The 23,361-nt window shown below is 43.1% G+C and overlaps 1 protein-coding gene across 1 annotated transcript in view; it reads right to left on the bottom strand.

The window, feature by feature from the left end:
• LOC107208993 (glypican-5-like) overlaps positions 1–23,361 on the bottom strand; it is a 332,448-nt gene that overhangs the window by 143,315 nt on the left and 165,772 nt on the right. Inside the window, exon 7 of the mRNA XM_015638215.1 lies at positions 740–860. Coding sequence (XP_015493701.1) covers positions 740–860 — 121 coding nt within the window. The remainder of the gene's footprint in view (positions 1–739; positions 861–23,361) is intronic.

The following is a 23,361-nucleotide window of genomic DNA, read 5'->3' on the forward strand; positions in this document are numbered from 1 at the left end:
TAGGTAATAGTAGGTGATTGGATAGGAAATGTCACAGTGCAGCACAGAGGTGATGGGTCATTGGGTCATTAAGAAAAATAATATATGTGTCTATTGTTAATTGGTTAAGAATGAGTATAATTATAAAAGAACTGTGTAGTTCAGGGCCATTTTGTGCCTTCAAAAGCCAAAGTGAGCCACAAGGCCATTTTGCACCATCAGAAAGAAATGAACCAGATTGCAGTGAATTAAACTTGTGCAGAGAGTCTGGAGAGACCTGCCAAGTTTTGTGATAACATCCTGATAAACAGGAGAAACAAGATCCCAACAGGCTTTGGAGTTTGTGTCCTGACCCAGAGGACTGTGGTAAGCAGGACTCCCCGTGAGGGAACATCCCCAAGGAGCTGAGCTCAGGGAAGCTGAGAAATCCAGGAGTAAAGAGAAGTGCAGAAGAAGCACAGCAGCAGAATCAGAGAGAGAAAAAAGAAACAAAAAAGAATTTTTAAAGAAGTTACAGCCAGTCCTCAGGCCCAGGAGTATCCCAGGGTCTGAGAGGAGCAGGAGTTCCCCACTGGGGCTGTGGGCTCCAGAACAGCAAATTCCAGGGAATTCTGCCTCACTGGAGTTCACAACCCAGCTGGGAGAATGGAACCACAGCTACATCAGGCTATAATCCTGGAAGATGGAATATGATGAGCAGCACCACCTATTTTACCTTCAGCTCCATGATAAAATGGTTTTATCTTGGAAAATTACTTACTTGATTGAAGTGCTTAAGTTTATCAATTAAATTGCTGATGAGTGGGTCCAATCCTTTGACTTTCAGTTCTGGATTATTAATTTGTGCCTTTAGTCCATTGGAAACAACTCTGCTGGTATAACTGAAAAACAGAAAAAAGAACAGATCAGTGACTGGAACCACATCCATCAGAATAAAAAACCTTATTATGGGAACTTACAAGAAGAAAATGGGAATAAATTTTTATAAATATTTATGTTTTAAACACAGCAACCAGAATAAAAGTCACAGTTTCTTGCAGAATCATTTACCACCTAAACTATTCAAGTCATAAACCAACAGCAATTTCATAAACCACAGAGAGGTTTGTTTCATTCATAATTTAATATCTGAACCTTTTTAACTAACATTCTCAAGTTCTTCCATGCAGCACTCAAAGCTGATAGCTTCCAAAAATGCACTCTTTTGTTATTGTTTGTACTGGGGTTTTTTGTACTGTTATTTTTGTTATTGCAGAAACTTGGGGAATTTAAAACAAGAATCATGTTACATGAGATTGAAGCAAATTCCAGTGAAAGGGGGTGGGATTTGAAAAAGATACATAATCAAAGTGTGCATTGGAGCCCTCTTGCCAGAGCAGCTGGGACAAACTCTCTGGGGACACTGTAAAGCAGCAGCTGCTGCTCCAGCACAGCTCCCCATCCAGCCTCACCTGCAGCAATTCCCCCTGAGCAAGCCCTGCATTCTCTGAGGAACAGCAGATTGCTCTCACCCCTTCTCTCACTGGCTGCTGGTGGAACAGTTCTGCCAGTCTGTTCTGGGAACACCTCACAAAGGTATTCTCAAATCCTGCTGGGGCTCCACCAAGGTCCCCTCATGGGGAAAATTCCGGGGTTGTGCACATCTGGTCCCTACTCCTCTCCTGCAGTGTGTGCAGCTGGAGAGCTGAACTCAGCAGCATCAGGGTCTGCTGAACCCTTCCTGCAAGTATCCAGACTCCTTCAGCATTTATCTGGGTACAATTTGAGCCCCACAGAGCTACAGAGCAGCCTTTTTTGGAGAGTTATGGTTTTCAGGGTTGTATGAACCCCTGAGTTCTTTGTAACCAAAGGGATCGGGGATGTTTTGCATGCCCAGCTTTGAACTGGACAATGTTCACAAACCAAACTCTCCCACACTCACACACACACACCAAGAAGGATCTCATCAAAGACTCAAAATTGGCATCTTTGTAAGTGAGGGAGCCACTGGCTCTGCTCCTTTGGACTGCAATGTCGAGAGGAACATCCTGCTCCATCTTTCACTTTGATCACCCCTGCACGCTTGGACACGCCAGATGTTCTCCTGTCAGGGAATTCTTCACTGTACACCAATTTGTGCTGAAGCTGAAGACAGCACTTCTGAGTAGAAAACAAGGCCCAAATTCTATTGTAGAAATACAACAGAATGAACTGGGGGGACCTAGCTCTGCAAATATATTTGTCCTTAGTTTCATTTAGGATGAACAACAAATGTATGCAAACTGCTGGCAGAACACACCGTAGGACACCGCTGCTAAAGGTGTGGCTTAGAAAAAGAAATAACTGAGAATGGCCTAATATTTCAGTAAACTCAATAAATGGCACTTCTCAGGAGAAAAAAAAAAATATTTAGAACAGAGAATTGATAAAAATTGTGTTTTGCCTTAACAGCCACACAGTATTTAGATGACAAATGTTAAGGCAAACATTTTTCACTGTGATGGTATTTTTTGTTCACTGAGCCTCTTAAAGACAATGTTTTATTTTTTCTTGATATGTAACTTACACATGTAAAAACTAATCTGAAGTAGAAACTTTCACAGTGCAATGGCAAACTCCAAATGATGGCAGGGCTTAGACCTTAGAAGTAGACCCAGCTGCACTGATGTGCCCAGGAAGAACCCTAAACTACTACCCTGAAGCCAAGGCTGGTGTGGATTGTAAAATTCCACATCAATGCATTTGGACAATGTTACAACACTGCTGCCTCTTACCTGCCTTTACCTTTATTCACAAATTGTATCATTTGCCAAATGCTCAGCCCAGCTCATCCTGTGAACACAAACACATGGTGACCCACTGGAGAAGCACAGGGACCTGTGACACAGCTTCCTGAAATTACCTAGCTTTAAAACATGGGAAATTTGAATTTACTGGCTCAACTCCTGGCCTGCACCAGTCTGTTTAGGGATTCCCTGTGTCTGCTGCTTGGTCTGATCAGAAACTCCTCAACAGCAGCAAAATGCAAGGGTTTTCCTTTTCACTGCTCTTGACTGCTCTCCATTCAACCCCTGCTTAGAGCTGTTGGATTTTCTCTGATGTCACTATACTCCAGGATAAAGAAACCTCTGGCTTGGCTGGGGTGCTTTTTGGCAAATAACATTGGGGTTTTTTTCCCCATGAATCACCAGCCTCCATGAACTGTCCCTAAGTGCTCTTAACAAACCTGGAGCACTGCGTGGAGTTTGCACAAACACGGCCAGCTCAGAGACAGCAGCAGCATTAATGGCAGAGTCCCCAAAGGGACCCAGAACTGGGGAAGTCAGGCTCAGCCAACTCAGCTGTTTATTTTTAATTGTTAATAATATTGTTAATTCAGCTGTTGCTAAATGCTCCTTTCCATGTAGCTCATGACCAGGAAAACAGGGCTGTTGGGAATGGAGCTCACAGCCCATGGAGACAGAGGGGGCTCTGTATCCTTCAAGTTCCACCCATGCTTAAGGACTCCCTCTTTAGAGCTCTGGAGATATGCATGCATTATCCAAAGGTATTTCTCTTGTCCAGATTGTTCACAATTAGATTCATCACACAGCTTAACCAAATTCCACGTGTCAGGGACAGCATGTGTGACCTGTGTGAAACCTTCTTTGCTCCTCTGCCTCCCTGTGCCACCACCAGAGCATCACAAGTGGCCCAGCCCTGCTCTGGAACCTGACCTGCCCAACTGGAAAAGCCCAGAAAACCAACTGGAGTGCTGAAACAGACGGGATCTGCCCCATGAACGGGGTAAAAAGCTGGTGGAAAAAGAGGTAAAAAACCTGCAGGGCACAAAGCCAGCTCTTGGGTTTTCCCATAATAACCTGTTTTAGCCTTTGTTCAACCAATACCAACAGAAATAATGAAAAAAATGCGTGGCAGATGACAAAATATTTCTGCTTGGATACTGCTGTCTTGATGATGTATAGTGTGTAATTAATTTCTTTACAAATGTGATTACAAGCTGTGCTCGTGCTGTGTGTTCTCACTGGGAGATCACTGCTAGAACAAACGTGAGCCTGGAGAGACTCAGGAATTGGGAGATGGTGATTTCAGAGAAGAGGGGCAGCAGCTCTTGAGGAGAAGGAGACAGGGCAGGGAAGTGCAGGAAAATTGCACACCCAGCAAGAAGGGAGCAATTCCCCCAGCCCATCCCAGCCAAGAGCCAAAGCCTGCACTAGAAGCATTGTCCATCTGACCCAAACCACCACCCTGCAAACTGCAGATCCTTCTAGCTCTGTACCACGTTAAAATACTTGGAAATAAACACTATACATTTCCTGACAGATAATCTGATTACTTTACTTCTTTGCACTATCTAAACCATTTTTTTTTGTTGACATCAGATCCTGAATTACTGGAAATGTACATTAAGTGAGATCAGAAATTGGCTTGCTTTATTTAATAACCTGCAATTTAACTGAAATATTGTAGTACAGAATTGTTAACTCTGGTTACAGCTTTAGTACTTTATTCCAACTAACCCCAGAAATGTCAGCAGGAATGTCCAGGAAAGTTGGATTAAAATATTGTCACTGGAGCAATCCTGCTAGTAGCTGTTACACTGGAGCCCAGTGAACAGCTTGTGCAGACAGAATTTCCATCCAGACCTCAAGCCTCAGGCCAATGTTATTCCACTGATTGATCAGGCTAAGCTATGAGGCTTTAAAAAAAAACAAAAGCAAATTATAAAAACAACAGCCTCCCAAACCCAGCTTCTCAGTATTTCAGAAGAACAGTATCAGTTGTTTTACATCTTAGGTAAGGCTCATCTCAAGTTTAAAAAAAAGTTAGAAGGCAAAATGCTGTTTACATATGGGATTGCATTTCAACTGAAGGCATATGTTTTCTATTTCATAAATAAGTAAAGATAAATTGAGATATCTGAGTAAAAACACCTATTTTAAAAAGCCAGATGCCGTTCTGAAATGTGTCTTCTTTACATCCTAATACGAAAAGGAAGCAAGGTTCAGGGTTTTCTCCAAGTCAGATATGCCCTTAAAAAAATAAGAAAAGGTATATAAAATAGAAAAAGCTTTGAATTCCAGGCAAATGACTGCAGGAGCTGCACTAGAGACAGGTCTGAGCAGCAGGGATATTTAGCCACAAAAGCCAAGGAACAGGGTGCTGTTTTTGCTGTTTTCACACCACAGCCAGGATGCTGTGGGCAGCTTTTCCCAGGATTATTGAGGGATTATGGAGCACATTCCACACTGGGAACATTCACTGAGCATTTCAGGATCACCTGGATGCTGGGAATTCAGGATACCTGGAACCTGAGCTTCACCTCAATGCAGTTCTCTTCATTTTCATTTGCTGTTCCCCGCTTGAGGCATCAAAATTTTTATTTAATTGTGGGATAAATGGGACATCAAACATCACACGGGCAGAGCTGAAAATCTGAGCCTAATATTCAGTTCATAGGAATTCAGGAAAAGCAGCAAACATTTCTATGAGACAAAAACTGCTTTTGATGAAATCCTTTGTCATACAACCTTAAGAGCTGCCATGTATGTAGAAGAAAAATAAAATTCACTGTGTAGAAAATTTATTATATATTTGATGAGTTGTTTCTAATTTTGTAATCACATTTTTTAAAAAATTAATCACACACTATACATCATCAAGACAGCAATATATAAGCAGAAATATTTGTCATCTGCCATGCATTTTTGCATCATTTTTGTTGGTACTGGTTGAATAATTCCACTATGATCAGCAAGGGCTAAAACAGCAACACCTTTCTGAGACATATTGGGAAGTACAAACTCTTCCTGACTGAGACTTGAAAAATCACATCTCACCATTTATTTCTTGGGTGTTATAAAAATGTGACTGTCCTATTTTCTGTACAAATGTAAAAACCACACAGTAAGAGAAGAAGACACTGGAAATCTGCAGACTGGACCACCTAAAAGGAAATATCTGCTTTCTCAGCCATACAGAACTCAGCCTGCTGAAGCCAGAGAGCTCTAGAGTAAGCCACACATTTTCTAGCACAATCACAAAATACTGAGGCAAAGCGAGGTTTTACAGCAATCATTTCACATCCAGCTCCACTTCTTTCACCTTTGGGTGTAACTTACTGAGCAGGAAATCATCCCAGAGATCTGAGCTGCCTGCAAAGCCTCCCAGAAGTAGAGGGCACTGTGCAGACAGCACCAGAGGAGATGAAATGATGCTTTTCCAGCCCCATGTGTTTGCCAGCATGCAGCAGCTTTTTTACTTCAGCAAAATGCTCAGCACAGCACCAGAGCAGCCACCACCCACCCCTGAGTGACTCAGAACTCAAAGGGTGATGGTGAGGAGGAAGGGAAGAGTTCTGAATGCACCATTTAGTAAGAAGCTATGAGAAATATGGGTAAGTTCTTAACTGGCCTTGAGATCCACTGAAAAACAAATTCAGTTTCATTAGGCATGGTTCACCAGATGGTGTGTTTTGTCTTATATTTATTCATAATTTGACCCTTGGGCTGGAATGGTTTGCCTGAAATTCAATTATGTGGATCCACTGCTGATCTCCAGCAGCCTGTGGTGTCCCCAAATTAATAATTTTTGGACATTTCCCTTGCAGTTTTCAGATGCAGCCCCTGGAGCGTGTAAGCCTCTGACTTACAGGGCTCTGCAATCTTTGTCTTTTTCCCAATTCAGGGAACACAGCAACATGTAAAAGCAGTGACAAAAACTGTAGAGTTGAGGAATGTGGCATAATTCACCAGGATTATCAGCCTGGATCTGCCTGACCCCTCTGCCCACTTCTTCACAAAGTGGAAAGAACAAGCAGAACACGCGGCATGTCCCTCGCCTGGTTATCACAGCTGCTTGTCACTCATGGGTAACATCAAGAAAGGAAAAAAATGCTGTTTCCCTGAGGTGGTTCTGAGTTTAAATACAATTCTCCACGAGGAAAAGCCAGCCAGAGCAGGACTCCCCTGGCACTGAGCTCCCTGAGATGCTCCCCAGAAGGAAGTAGAGAGGGGTGAGTCCCCAGCTCCCCCTGAGCCTGGCATCAAAAGTGACCAACACACAGCTGGGCTTCATCTCTGAGCAGCTCCCACAGCAGCACTGCTCACAAAGATGGCTCAAATCACACATTCTTGTCATTTCTGTGCCTGCTGAAATCTGGTTACACTGAGCATCACATGGCTGAGATCTCCAAAAAGAAATGATCAACCCATGACCAGTACTGTTCTCTAAGGAACTAAGCTGCCAAAATAAATACTTTATTAAAACAAAAAAGAACAACCAAACAAAAAAACCCAAAAAACCCAAACAAAACAAACAAAAACCCCAAACAACAACAACAAAAAAAGAAATACATCTTGATAAGTTTACTGGCACATAATCAGCAGCCATGGTTTGTTTTTGAGGAAAGAACCATGGCATTTATGCCAGCGTGGAATTCTGCTGAAGGAGGTGGAGTCACCAGGGTGAAATCTGGATGCACAAAGGAAAACAGCTCCATGTGTTCTACACAATCAGCTGAGCACAACTCCTGCAATATTCTCTGAGAGAAAGGTTTCTCTTTTGAAAAATACCTATGCAAAGAGTTCATTTTGAAATGATTTAATAACTGCCAACAGACTACAAGAAAGCTCAAGTCTGGCACATAATGAGTTTAGCTGCCCTGAAGATTTTGTGAAGCAGAACTGACAAGATGAGAATTCCATCTCTGCCAGAACTATTCTAATGGGCTCCAGTGAAAGTTTCACAAATAATCTTATTTATTAGCAATTATGGAAAACGATGAAATGAATGCGGTGTGCTAATGGGATAATTAGAAAAGGAAAATCACAAAGCCAAATATCATTTATTATGTCCTTCTCCACTTCTAAAAGGCTGAAAAAGACCTCCTGTAGTCTAGATTATAAAGACAGTTTTAAGACTGCAGCTACAAAAGCAAGTTACCAGATGGCTTGGAGTGACTGGATAATGCCAGCCCATGAACACTCTGAAAATTAGTGAAAAACAATGAGAGAGTGTACATTTAAGAGATGTCAGCCTCAAAAAAGACATGTTCATCAGTTTGTCCAAAATCATGATGAAAATGTACTGACTGGAGCTTCACAGAATATTGTAAATGCTCGAAGAGTGTTGCAAAAAAAAGTTATTACAGATTGTTGGTGAAACAGTCTTCATTCTTTTCCTAGGTGTATGAAATGTTACCTTAAGGCACACTGAAAGCACTAAAGAAATTTGTAGAAGTTAATTGGACAATCTTTATTATGTCAAGGGAAAGCAAGCACTTGCCTGGAATACCATCAGATAGGAAAGCTCTTTAGTTTGAAGTGAAATAAACTCTTCAGGACACACAAATGGAACCTCTATACCCGTCACACAGAATATAATGAGCAATGAAAATGATACAAACCCAAAAGCTGATAACCTAACTGGGAACTGGAGGCATAAAAAGCATTCCCCATTATAATGTCTCAAGAAACAGAACAGAAAATGGAGCAGTAAACAAAAAATATACACTTATCAAAGTAACATCTGGGGCCATTCCTAAGGGAAAAGTAAAGCTAATCTGAAACACCTTTTCCTCAGCAAGTCCCAGGCCAGGAGAGAGCCCTCCCTGAGAACAGACAGAACAGAGTCAGGATAAATCCTGAGGGAGAAACTGATGCTGCCCCTCTTGGGGAGAGGCATTTTCCACTCTGTTCTGCTGGGCAAAGCAATGGAAACAGGCAAAGCCCAACTTCTGAACCTGCCAGGAGGAAGACACTGGTGGAAAACAGCACTGACACAGCAGAAAATACAGTTTCAGGAGAGGAGAGCAGAGGACTTGAACTCTTACAAGGAAAAAATAAAAGCAGAGAGCAAATAAAAGCAAAAAATAAACTCAGCAGTGGAGAGAGAATGAGCAGGAGCAAGGGTTCCCATTATTTGGTTGATAGGATTTTAGACAGGCCACGGCAGCAAGAATCCAATTGCCTTTCTGAAAACCCTGGTTGCAGATATTTAACAATTAGTCTTGACAGATGACCATGGTTATACAAAAGGATATTCTGTGATCCCAGCATAGGAATTTTTATGAAGCAAAATGGAAAATGTCCTAATTTGCACACTATGAGACATATGTCACAGGGAGAAGACCTTGCCCGTGGCTCATTAAAAGCAAAACAAAACAGAAATAGATTAATACTGAGGTCAAAATTGCAGCTTTCCTCAGCAGCCAGTTTCTCCAAATGCATGTAGATACACATGGGATTAAAGAGCAGCTGTCAATAAGGAGTGCCCAAGTGCAGCTCTGTAGGAGCTCAGCTCAGGGCCTGATCTCAGCCTTTGGTGATTCCCCTGCCTTCAGTCCTGTGTTGTTCTCCCTGGGCAGCTGCAGCACTGCACAGCCACCAATCCTCCCCTCCTGGGCCAAGGAGGGGTCTGGACAGTCCAGCCCCCCCTCTCTGCCAGCCTCAAGCACAAGGCAGCTGAGATCTGCACTGTCAGCTCCCCTGGCTGCTCTGGCTCCTTGGGGATGTCTCTGACCATTATGGATTCTAAACATGCACTAATGCATGTGCATGCCATTTCAGCCTCTTATCCACTTTTCCCAATATATTTGTGCAATGTATTCACTGCAATTCTTATCTGCTCCAGTGTCTCCACTTCTGCCCACATCTTATTACCTTAGAGCAGGTGGTAGGTCCTTGAGTCCCAGATGGAAAAGTTATTTACCTTTCTGGGCTGCACTAGTGCAAGGTACATAGCTCCAATTTCTTCCTATTTCCAGGTTAAAAAATTCATCACAAAGATGGTGGTGCCAAGTTTTATATAAGTAAAAAGTAAATAGGAGATCTTAGCGCTGTATAGAAAGAGACCAGAACACTAAGACTTCCAAATCTCCTAACTAAAGAGTTCTTAAACTCTTCACCTCTTCCACCAGCAAGACAGGTAGCTGAATTCATCATTCCAAAGCACCCAGGTCTTATTCTTGATAGAGGAACCTGCATTTTCCTGCAGAAGCTACCTGTTCATCTCACCAGCACACCTACACATTTCATCCAGCCTCTTCCTTCTGCAAGTGCCTGACATGGATCAGGACAATTAACACTTATTGTCCCCCTAAGTGTAAAACAAGAGTCCAGCTGCACTCAGCAAATCCTGTGCCCCTGATGATGGCTGCAGGCCCTGCCTCAGCATCCTTACTGCTCCAGTTCCTCCAGGCACACTGGCACCACAGGGGGATGTGCTCAACACACACCTCTCCAGTGCCAGCTTCGTGGTTTAGAAACACTGTTAAAGGCAGTGCTTTTAATTTTTTTTTTAATTTGTTCTAATGTTTACTTAACTAAATATTTGATGCAGTATTGCAGTACGTAGCAAAAATCACTGTATTTATTGCTCCTGAAAACACTGTAGAAAATGTCAGTAGTAGTAAAGGGCAAGCATGGTCCAGTTATGGAGACCAGAATGTCTCTGTACTTGTCCAAAACAAATGTTTACCCAGGTCAAGGTTGAAGAGCTCAAGAGAAACGTGGGAAACTGAGCAGCCTCTATTCATGGTTTTGTCGTTAAACACAAAGCATTGTTTTCCTTGCTTGAGTGTTTGGTACTTCTCACAAAATAACTGCACTAGAAGAGAGGTCAAATGTAGAAAGATTTTCCTGTCATCACAAACCTGGAACAAAGAATATTTATACAAAAATCAATTTACTTGACCTGTACTGTTCAATTTTTCTGCTAATACTGCTGGAGATTTATGTCTGGTTAGAACTGTTCCCCTCCTGCAATTCAGCATCTCCCCCTTGATTCTGCAGAAAAGGTCACAAGCCCGAGTTCATGATTTTATACTTTGCTGCCACAGAGACAAACAGCAACACAAATTCACACAAATTCACTGCAGGATTAACAACAGCAAAACCACATTGCTGGGGGAAACACATTCAATGCACACAAATGCGTGCACCACAAAATACTGTGCAGAGAGCTAAGAAGAAAAATAAGGGCAGGGAATCTCTTTCCCCACGCTACAAAGGTCCTCTTCTTGAAAACCCAAGCTGCCAGTTCAGTCATGGGATGCACAATATTATTTTTGATACTTGTTTCAAGATAGGCTGTAGCAAATGAGAAGAGGAACCACTTCTGACATAGCTGCAAGTTAGCAGTTTGTTTCCTCTAAAGTTTTGATTTCTCTTGAGAGATTCCCTTCCCCTAAACCCCTGCAAGAGCTACAGCCCTCTGTGTCATATGCAAACAAAATAAAAATCCTCAGTATAAAATCCCAGAGTAAGCAAACACAGTGAGTTTCAGGAGGCTCACCAAGGACAGGTAAACTCAATCTGCCCCATCACACACATATAATATAATGTAGCACATGTAATATAATGGTACCTGTTAGCTAAAAGTTGTAGACAGCTGAAAACACACAAATAAATAGAATGAATGACATAATAGAGAAAAACCCAAGTCTGACAGGACATTGTGCTGTACACAACAGAGAAAGCCCCTCCAGCAAGGTCCTGATATTGCAGTGATGGCCCTACAGCCCTCCCCTACAGAAAGCCCTTTTCTTTGCCTGTAAGCATAATCACAAATAATTAGTAATAACATTCTACTCCTCTCAGTTTAATACTCAGGGAATGAAGTTATGATGCCACAGGCAGAGATCCTAAAAGGACCCTGTTCCATCCCATTCCCACGGATCATCTGGGCCTAAAAAAAATCTAAGTTCGTACTTGGAAGATTTTAATGGGCAAGGAACTAAGTGGTCTCCCACTTCCCAGGGCAAGGCACAGAGGTCAGGAGCCACCCAGCAGCTCCTTCTCTTTTCTGTGGACATCAGGTGCAAGATGAAGCACTTGAGAGCTTGAGTGTGAGCACCCCTGGTTAAAAAAGGAGCTGATAGTCCTGAGTGGTTGCCACTGGCTGAGCAGACAGAGAGCTCTTTGCTCAAACTCAACAGCTGCCCTGACCTGGGTGTTTTGCAAGGCTTTCCTGAGATGCTGGGAGTTTTTGCCCACCACACACAGAGGAGCTGACACCCCTCAGCATGGGAAGCACAAACCTGCCTGTGCTCAGCCTACAAATACCAGGGAGACAAAAAACCACAACGAGAGAACTGGCTTTGCTTTTCTGTCAAAAAATCAGGGGGGAAAAAGAGAAAAAAATAGACAGGAAGTCTCTTTTTTCCTTTTTCTTTTTTAAGATGTGTACAGTATTAGAGAACACGAAGAATCAAAGTCATTCTGAACACAAGACAAAAGGAATGAGAGAATAGCAGGCAGTTTGTTGTGGCACAACTATCAGCTACAAAGCACCACTTGTTATCTCTGTGCTAAAAATACTGCAATGATTAACAGCAAGGACCAAGGAAAAAACAAATAATAGAAGAATAAATGATGTAACTATGTTGAAAAAGAAAGCAAGCATGTGACATTTCAACATTTACAATAGGATCTGAACAGACTTCAGTTGTCTGAAGCATCAGCCATGTCTGAGTTATCCTGAAGAACTTTACAGAGGGTGAGTTGGGCTGGTGCTACTGAAAGCACATGGAACAGGCATTAGTCACTCTGCACAGCACACAAATATTACAGCTGTTTTTCACTATGGGAAAAAAACTGCAAATCTACACAGCCAGCACTGTTGGATACTGAATTCCTCTTCTGGATACGGTGATGGACAATTATGTCTGAATGTGTTCTACAGAGATTTACTGGGAGAGAAACTACTACATGCAGAAACCCACAGGCTTTGAAAGTTAGGCTGTCCTGATGCCCAGAGAGGTTCCCTGGAACAGAGGATGGCCAGAGTTTAAGGAATAAAGTGGGGATTTGTTAAAAGGCCTTCAAAGGATACACCCTGGGCAGTGCAAGAGCCTGGCTGAGGATACACCCAGGATGGAGCCAGGATGGAGCCAGGATGGAGCCAGGATGGAGCCAGGATGGAGTTTCACGAGTTCTCACACTTTTATGAGTTGTGCTCCATTTCCATCCTGGGGTTAATTGTGCAATTCCAGCTCCAGGTTTGCAGTCCCATCCTCCCAGGTTGCTCTCCTCAATTTCCTGCTGTTTGCACCTCTTGGGCCTGGAGCTGCAGCGGTGTCCTTGGTTCTGGGGCTGAGAAAGGATTGTTGTGTCTGACTGAGCTGTGAGGAGAACTTGCTACCACGTTCTGTGGAGCTCACAGTCACACACTAAGGCAGTGCAGAAGCTGGAAATATCAAAGCTAAAATTTAAGGCATCAGGAGAAAGGCAAGAGGAGCAGCAGGAGGAAGCACTGACTGTCGTGTCCTACCAGTGCCCAGAAAAATCTTTCAACAAAGCAGCTGGGTTAACAAGCTATGAACAAAATTGTCTTGTTTTTATTACTTTAAACCAAGTGTTTCCTGTCAGGAATAGCAAAGTATTTTCTGCAGACATTTGTAAAACTTGCCAATCCTTTACTCCGAGATTGCATTTAAAGAACAATTAATGATAAAATGTTTGTAAATTAGATTAAAATTAATCAAAAGATGTGCAGGGGTCAGGAAGTGGTTTATTGCTTGCATTTTAAATGAATCACCTGTTTTTACCATGGCAAAAAGCTAATAAAAAAAAAAAAGGATCAATTTGGCAAAAGGTAAATTATTTCACCTGATTTTCTGTCTTAGTGTTTAAGCTAAGAGTTTATTAATCCCTGAGGAGTACAGGATATTCCAATGTGTCTGTCTTGTTTTACATACACTCACAAGCTTCTCTTTGGATCTTGGCATGAGACTAAATCCTACCAAAAATGACTGGCCTCCAAATAGACAGTAATGCTCAGCAATAATGGTCTCTCATTTCTTTTGGAAAAACATTTGAAACTCTAATGACAGCTCTCCCCCTGGCAAATGGTACAAACACAGCAAATTGCTTGAGAAAAAAAAACATTTAATCAGTGTTTTACTGGTTTTCATCTCAAACAGAGCAATATATGATCCACATAAAAAAGATAAGGTGAAACTATTACAATTTTTGTATGATTAGCCCAGCACAGGCCAAATTTGTCAGGCAATCGAAGCCTGTGGCTCAAGGCCACTGCTCTACATGGAACAGGGCTGGAAGGTGTAGAAGCAGAACTAAAGCCACTGGTGAGAGCACAACACGAGGATGCAGCTCCCCAGCCTCCCTGCATCCAAAGGAGCTGGACTCTGAGCACAGCTCTGAACTGCATTCCTTGGCCCTTGTGCCACCCCATCTTCAGCCACCTCAGTGCCAGGGAATTGTTTCCCAGCTGACACTTTCTCCTTCACAGACCTTCTGCTCTTGCACAGGTGGGTTCCCACACTCGTGGACTCGTGCAGGCTGGAAACCTCAGTCCTGGTTGTTTGTGCAGAAATCCAGGGGAATACTCATGATTGCAGCTGGACACTGCAGCATGCAGCTACACAGACACACCAAATCCATCAGCTCTTGGTGGAGAGCCCATCCACAGAAGCTGCAGGATGATGTTCTGATGCTCATGGCTCGGGTGCAGGTTAACGAGGGACTGAGGTTTCTGAGTTTCACTCACTCCCACCTGTAACACAGCAAAGGCTGGGAGCACAGGCTGCTCTCAGGAGCACTCTGGATCTCTGCTGAATGCTGGAAGCTCCAGCCAAAGCCCTAGCAGGTACCCCAAGGCAGCCCTTCAGCAGACAGCTCAGCCTGGCACAAGAGCAGAGAGGGGAGCAGTGGCAGGACTGCCTTGCTGAGGAGGCAGAGCAAATTTCTGCACACTTTTCACCCTGGATTTTCACTTTACTTAGCACATGGATGCCTTAGAAGGGAATGAGAGTCCCATGTCTTATTGCCCTCTTAAACTTCTAAAATCTCTGTGAGTCAATCAAAGGAGAAAAAAAAAGACTGTGAAGAAAGTAACTAATGTAAGAAAACAGCTGAAAGCCAACAGGTAAGTCCTGCTTCCTTCACCTACCTCACACAGAGCTGCTGTACCATTGCAATCTGATTGTCAGCCTGGGCAGAGCAGAGTGGCTGGAGCCTGTGAGGAGCCTGCAGTGACAGAGCTGACACTGCCACAGCCAGAGAGCATCCCCAGCCCAGGGCAGTGTCCCCACTTTGCTGAGGTTCAGGGACTCTCAGCTTTATGGGGTGTTGGACAACTGCTTGTCACTGCTGAAAATAAACCCTTTGTGAGAGATGGCAATTAAAAAAGCAGCTCTTAGCAGAAGTAGCTGTCCCTGCAGAAAAAGAGCAGCATGTGTCACACACATGGGACAGTAGCTCAGTTTTGGTGGCCACTGGACAGCAAAAGGCTGAACATCCCTTGCAGGGTCTCTGACTCAGAGCAGCTCCTGGTGACCACACCATCTCTGTTTCTGTACCTGCTCCATGCACGCTTCTTTTTGTGTTTTGTTGGGTTGTGTTGTTTTTTTTTTAATGCAGAGGAAATATTTTAACCATAAAACCTGTTTCCACTTGCCTCGCAGAAAACCTGCTCTGTGTTTCCTTCAAACTAGTCAGAGCAGCAATGAGAGGCTGCCAGCCTGGAAATGACATGGAAATACAGCTCCAATCCTGTCCCCAGCTCTGCCCCAGGGCAGGGAAGCTCAGGGTCCCAGCCCATGTGCCCTGCAAGGACTCTGGGCACCCCCAGCAGCATCCTGGGCTCACCAGCAGGACCTCAGAGCACCAGTGCTGGAGCTCCAGAAAGAGGCAGTGATTAATCACAAGCTCTATGCTGTGGGAGTGGAAATGAAAAGCCTTTTATTGGCAACCTCATTATTTAGTGATAATTAGAGCCCAGTGTGCCATAAACTGCCCCTAGATTTTATTTTTACAAAGAGAAGATAAATTCACTGCTCCTTCTACAGATCTCTTTAGTTAGCCCCCAAGTACAGAGGAAATTGGAAATGCAATGGCATAGTTAATCCAATCCAGAATTAAACAAACCTTTACCCACTCTGTGATTTCAGGGAGATGGGAAAGGGAGAACTATTGCTTAAATTATTCCTGCAGCTTTACATGCTTAGTCTCCAGCAGCTCTAATCTGTCTCATTTGTAACTTCTCCCAGCTGCAGGAGGCACACTGGAATTTCCAGAGAAGATCAGCTCACCAGCACATTTAGCCCTGAATTCCTGCCTCTGGCAACTGCCTGACTTCTAACTTGCACTGTGAAGCTAACAAAAGGTATTTTTCTGAAGCAGGATGCCAGCTTGTAGCCTCAAGCTTTCAATTCACAACCTGCCCCTACCTTCCCTCCCTAAGATATAAATATATATAGTCCTTTACACTCTAGTTGTGCTGGAGTACCTTTCACTGGCTTTCCCAAGAACAAGACACAGAAGGAATTTCTTCCCCAGCAAGAGGGATGTCATGAGGCAGATCTCAGGGTTCAGGGGGCTGGGATGTCATCTGGGAGTTACAGAAGAGAGACCCAAAGCACCTGGTGACTGAAATGACACCTACAGCTCTAATTCTCTACCAAACCCCTGGTCTGGCCCCTGGTTTTATATAAAATGAGTATATAACCACATTTCCTAACAAATCACACAAGCAACAATTTCTGATTCAAAAAAACCCCAATCCTTTAAGCATGGCAATATCCAGATAAAAGCCACTTCTAGCTTTTGTGACAGAGCACCAATGGCACTCCCAGGCACATGAGAAGGGCAGGGGCAGGAGCTGGTGTTTCCCTGGATGCTGTGACATCCCCACAGCCACCACACAGCCAGCACTGCCAATGTGCTGCTGCTTCAGCATGCCCAGGCTGAGAACTGGATAGCTCTAAATACTCATTTGGGGTAGCAGAGAAGCTCGAGGCTTCTCATTTCTCATTTGAAAGCCAGTGCAGTCATTTTCTGTCACTTCCTTGTGCTCATTTGACATGCCAGTCACAACAGGTGAGGAACCACACTGCCATTTTAATGCAATTTCGAATAACAAGAGCACATTATTGCTGAAGAGTGATTAGTCCCAGCACTTCCATCAGCAGCTAAGTGGCACAATATTAGTGCTGAAGTTCAGCTCTCTGCTAAGGCCTGTGGAGTGATCACTGCTGCAGAATCTCTGAAGTTCTCACCCTGCATTCAGTGGGGAGAGTGACTCTGTACAGCATTGTTAGAGCAGGTTTAGAAAAAAGCAACCCTTTGTGAATTACTCTATTAACGCAGCAGAGAGGAAAAAGCCAGTTTGTATGGATTCTACTGAAAAAAATCAAGTAGTTTCAGTTCCATTAAACTATTACATTCTTGAAATTGTGATTTTATAGTTAAGTCTAATACACTGAGCAATTTAAAACAGAAGCTGGCTGGGGATGTTGTGTACAATCTATGAATATTCAGCAGCAGTTTGAACCTTGAGCTCCCCCTTGTGCCACGCAGCCAAATCACGAACAGAATAATTGGGGTTTCCTTTACAGCCTTGGCTGTAAAGGTGATTTTGGGAATGTGAATCCAAGAATGCTGGAGCAGTCCTTGCCCAGCCCACCCCCACATGAGGGCTTAACATCACACACAGCACCTGAAAAAAGACCAAGGGGAGGTGAGAACAAGGGGTTTGTACTTGTGCTCAGCTCACAAAAGTATGAATATTTCATAATGCTACTGACACATCACAATGCAGCTGCAGCTTAATGCATGTGATCCCTGTTCCATGCAGAATGTAGGATCTGGATTCACTCTCTTCATGGATTCCTTCATTTTGACCAGAACACTGTCTGTGACATGTTTTTCTATGATTATTTTCTCCCTGGATCGACATAATCCGAGCCATATAATGCTACAAAAAATAGCCTCTGAAAATGCAAGTGTCACCTCCAGCCTGAGCCAGTCCAGTGTTTTAAAGACAGAGAACACCACAGGCAATAACCACATAGACAACAAATCACACTGCTTCAAGGACAGTCTGTGAGGCCAGTCATTCTAAGCCCTCACTCCAGATTTATTCTTTTACTCTGAAATAATAGCTCATCTGTGAATTGATAAGGAAAATACTGGTTGGTTACATTAGTTTCACTATGCTGTGGGTAACTAATGCTGACACCTGAGAGCTCCAAGAATTACAATCACCCATTTCACTCACAGGGAAATATTTCTTCAAGCAAAGTTCCCTGTTTTGAAATATTTCTCTTTTTCTCATAAGGAAAATCTGTGCCTGTAACTGAGTTTGGCTTATAAACCACACACAAATAAAAACCACTTAAAGGTGACAGTGCTTAAAAACCAAACGAATGCACATATAAAATACATCTTAAAAATGTGTATCAAGAACTTCCCTTGCACCAGAGATTATATCAAGATGAAATGCTGCTCACCTTACAACTAAAGAGGAATTAGACTTTAGCAATTGCATTTATATTGAAATATGAAAGAGCTGTGTTTATTAGAAGTCTGTGGCCTGATGTTTTTCTGGGCCTTTGAGCACAGCTCTGCACAGGGCTGTTGTAAATCTGCTTTTCCTGAGATTGATTCCACTCTCCTGCCCTGCTTTCTGAACCAGGGGCTCCCAGCATAACGGCAAGGAGTTGACAGGAGGAGCCTTCAAATATCCTCCTAGGTTTTGAGAGGGGTTTTTTGTTTCGTTTTAACAATTTCCCTAATTTTCCCATCATTTTCCATGACAATGGTTTTACATTTTTTTCCCAGCCACATTCACTGATTTGCACTGGGCTGAATGCAGATCCCCATGGAATGAGCACAAATGAAGCAGCTTGATTAGATGAGTATTCCTCATTTCCAATTTGGGGGTTTTTGGCCATCTTTCAGGCAGTTTTAATCCAGGGGATATGGGCAATATGGATTTAATAACCACACATGGCTTTACTCAGAATGTTGCCTGGCACCATGTCAAATGCCTTACAGAAATCCAAATGTACCAACAGAGTTAACTTTATCAGACTTCAGTGAATGCCAAGAAAAACCCAGCACCGAGATAAGATCCCATTTATCCACCCCTGCTCCCTGGAATTCCTCCTCTAGGTCCCACATGTCCCTCCCTAACTGCAATTATCAACTGCATGAGCATCTCATGGACTGATTCTGGATCAGTGACACTCATGAGCTCTTCCCCCCACGTTTCCCAAGCAGTGCTGGACAAGCAGAAGCTTTTGTGTGACCCTAGGGACAGAATTTGCCAGCAGAGGCTGCACAGAGCAGTCCCTGGAGAGACACAGCATCCACCAGGGTTACACCCTGCTCCACCCTTCAGCAGCCACAGGTGTATTCCTACCTCAGCTGGGCCCCTTTTGTGTACAGACACAAAGAAAAAGGGTAAAAACAACCACTTTTCTTGGCAACCAAAGGCTGTCCCATATTTGCAGGAATTGGGGTCCCTTCCACATATCTTTCACATCCTGAGCAAACCAAAGCAGCTTCTGTCAGGACCACATGAAACTGCTGCTTCCCTTGGTCTTGTAAAACAAATTTGTTGTGTTTCTTCAAATGAATTTAATTCTGTTAAAACCCAGGTAGTCAGATTTGCATTGATATCAGGAGAGCACCTGACTGATTTTACCTTTTTCTCCTCTCTTCCCTGGGCTGTGTGTACCTCAGCCCTTGGTCCTTAGTGGGGAAATATCTGGAATTTGAATATTTCTGTTAATCTGAAATATCTGAATAACATTTCAGATATTTCTGAACTATCTGAATCCAAAGATAAACTGAATCTTTGGATCCAAATCCCTAAGCACAACCATTCTTTGGGTGATGTGCAAAAATCGTTTGATGGATCCTCACTGCTACAAGTTTCAAGAAATCTGATGAGTGTGCAGATTTGAATATTTAGATATTTAAATATAACCAGCACACTCCTCCCTCCTCTTACTCATCTTGGCTCCCACCCCTCTTCCCTCAGCTCATTCTGCCTTCACAACTGGAGTGTATTTTTTACACTCCCTTTAAATGTTTTTTACACATCTTACTGTTTACAGCAATAAAAGATCAGGAGGCTATATTCTGAAAATTTAAGAGTTTGTAGATTTAAAAAATAAATTCTTCTCCTTCTTTATTTTCCATAGCAAAGTAGAGAAAAAGAAGAAAGAAAATAGAAGTGCTTGCAAAGCCACAGAAAAGTAAAGTTAAATAAAATAATTAAATTTTTGTGTCTTCTCTCTTGTTCAGTGCTAAATGTAAAATAAACTCCCAAAACTTCCTCACAAAGAACTCCAAAATTGGGATGTTTTTTGCTATTGCTGTTTGAGCTTGCACATCTGTGAATTAAAAAGAGCTACCATTTTGGGAGCACCTTTATCTCTTCTGCTGAAGATGTGTGCCAGTTTGCAGACATTTGTTTTTTGATAAAACAAGAAAAAGAAGTGCCCTTGCTTTCTAAGAAGAGCACAGCAAAAGGCTGACCATGGCCTGGACACACAAATTCTTAATTAAAAAATTCAACTTGTGAAACTTCAGCTCGAGAATGTGTGTTTCTGGGAGATAAACACGTAATGCTTTCTAACAAATCAAAGTTCATCTATTGTTATCTCTCTTTTATTTCATCAGCTCTTTGGATTAGACTACACAGCTTCACTACTATGCACCAGAATTTGAGTAGATGGAAAAATCTTTTTTTATTCTACTTAAAGAATACATTTTTCAAAGCCTGATTATAAATCCTTGGCTGGCAGGAATTACTACCATAAGTATTGTGTAAGAAATATATTCTCAGCACAATGCAAAAGGCTTTCATGGTGGATTTGAGGAAAATAATGAAAATTAACATTAAACCTGAAACTGGGCAGACACTGCACCTTTCCAAACCAAGTCTAATAGCTTACCCTCAGATTTGCATTCTAGCCTTTATTTGATATGTTTAGCTACAGAGCAGGTGCTTTTAAACGTTTTTTATGCATATTTCTGCCTGGCACTGCACTGTAGTGCCTTAAGTGTGAAAAATGGCACCAAGCCCACCTCAGATCACTGCCTGTGGAAAATACCCACAGTGAGTGTGCCACCTTTCTGTAGAGAAAACAAGTCTAACCAGCACCTGTGGCTGAGCTGTCCCCAAAGCAGTGTCCCACACGGGGGGCACACACCTGTCCCGTGTGCAGGGATGCTCCCCTCCACTCACAGCGCCCTGTGATGACCAGGAAAGATCCAGCACACGCTGTGGGGACTGTCCAACACCTCTGGCAGAGCCCCCAGCAAGGCAGGGATTGCCCAGCCCACGGGTCAGGGTGCTGGGGAACAGGGAGACCCCCAAAATCCACACTCATCAGGGGTCTCAGTGGTGTCACTTCGTGTCCTGCTGCCCTACACTGGGCAAAGCCACCCTGCACACACTGACAGAAGAGCTACAGAAACAGATAAAGATATAAAGAGGAAACTGCCACCAAATGGAATTTTTTGCTTTCATTTACTTATTTTCTTCAGCCATCTCTCCTATTGTTCTTGGCCCTTTTATGAGCTCCTCTGGACTGTTACATTTTGTGCTATCTGCTGATAATTGCAGGCAGTGATGAAGTGGAGAACTGCTAGCAACTGGTCTGCTGGCTCAATAATGCAATCTCACATATGGACAAACCCTAAAAAGCAATCTATCAAAAGAAGAATAAGCCTCCCCTTTGTCCCAGGGGCAGAGACAAGGTTTTATTAAAAAAAGAACAACGGGGTGATGGGTGAATATCTTTGTTGAGAATTTTTACAATTACGTTTCAGGTTTCCTCTCAACACTGAATTGCCACTTGAATTCCACAACTCCTGGGTGTTTTCCCCATGTAAAACAACAAAATGCAAATGGGCCAGCTTTAATTTAAAAGCAGATCAAATAAAGAATGACCCTTAGGCAGTAACCTATGCAACAATCATTAAGCAATTTCAGGCTATTCTAAAAGGAGCTTTTCCACTGAAAAAATTTCCAATGAACTCTCAAGCACATCCTCCAATCTTGCTGAACTCACCAAGTTTAGCAGGAAACCACCACACTAAATGCCCCACAGTAAGAGCATTAAATTCTCTGGATGTTGGATATTTATTCTGCATGTAGTGTATTACATCCAGGGCATTAAATGCTCTCATAGCAACTAAACAACCTTTCTTCACCAAAATGAGCTCACTCAGATTCTTAATAACAGACAAAACCCCAGATACCCATGGGAGAACATAATTCACTAAAAACCAGAGTATCTCTGACCTCCCACCCCTTATGAGGGGTCTTCAAAAACAGTTCTAAAACACAAGCTTTGGAACTAAAATTCAGAACTCTGCTGGCCATTAAAAAACCCCAACAAATCAGACTCAGTTTATACACAGTGGTTCCAAAGAATGTTCCATTTCCCCATCTTTGTGAGCTGCACACTATTAATGACCTGTCTCCTCCTTTCTCTCTCTGCCTCTGGAACTCCCCAGGGCAACAACCCCCTCCTCCAGCTGCCCCCATCTCAGAGCTACAACCTTCCTGCCAGCAGCTGAGCTGATTTCCATACCAGAGGGGTTGTGTGTGACATTCTGGGCCTTGGCTCTGTAAGGCACTCACCCAGGAGCAGCAGTCATTGCCCATCAAATTACTCCATGTAATGATGCCTTTATCCCAGCACAGCACACAGAGCCATCTCATGCTGCATTCCTTTGTTTCTTTCCTGCTGCTCCCTCCTGTGTGCAGTCCCCTTTGTAATGAGCTCTGAGCTCCCAGCAGATGAAGCACAGCCTCGTCTCCTCTGTGTCTCCAAGGCAGATGTAGCACAGTGAGAGTGACCACGAGGGAGCTCAGCTTGAGGCACATTCTACCGAAGCCATCAAGTTGGATTTGGGGCCATTTAAATTTCCACCTGCTCCCTCTGACCCTCAGCAGCTTTTCCCACTTCCAGGGTTACCCCTGGGAATGAATTAGTTGACCTCTCTCCTCCTACCTTATTTTCCTGAAAATAAACTTCTCCTGGTCCTGTTTTGCCCAGGCTGCCCGGCAGAGCAGGACAGCTCTGCATCACAAACACGAGCAGCACCTGCCTCTTCACACCTCTATCAGCTACTGCTCAAAAGAACTTCCTCTCACTGCTGGTGATGCCCCCATTAATTGTGTAATTAATTAATCCCAACCCAGTAACCCAGGAGACTGCTACAGCTGGGTGACTGCAATGGATGACAGCCTGCTCTGACTTCTGCCTTTCTCACCTGAAATTCTACTGAAATCACAACAGATCTACAGGTGCCCCTTCTCCAGGTGTACTCTTACAAATGGTGGGACATCAATAACCTTTCTTCCTGAAATTTGCAATCACAGGCTAAAATGGAAATAATCTTCTGAATTTCAGCCCCAGTTCTGTGCAAGGAACCCTTGAGGACATAAATCCAGTCAAGGGGTTTCAAAGGTAGTGATGGGTTTTCAAATCCATTATATCCTCCCCTGGGAAAATAAAATAAAATTTAAAAAAGCAGGACTTGTGAAGTGAGGAAATGCTATATTCCACTCCTCCTGGATTTAAGAAGTTGAGAGAAAAATATTCTAAGGTATGGAGAGTGTAGAAGAGTAATT

Source organism: Parus major, chromosome 9, assembly GCF_001522545.3.
Source record: "Parus major isolate Abel chromosome 9, Parus_major1.1, whole genome shotgun sequence".
Taxonomy (NCBI): Eukaryota; Metazoa; Chordata; class Aves; order Passeriformes; family Paridae; genus Parus; species Parus major.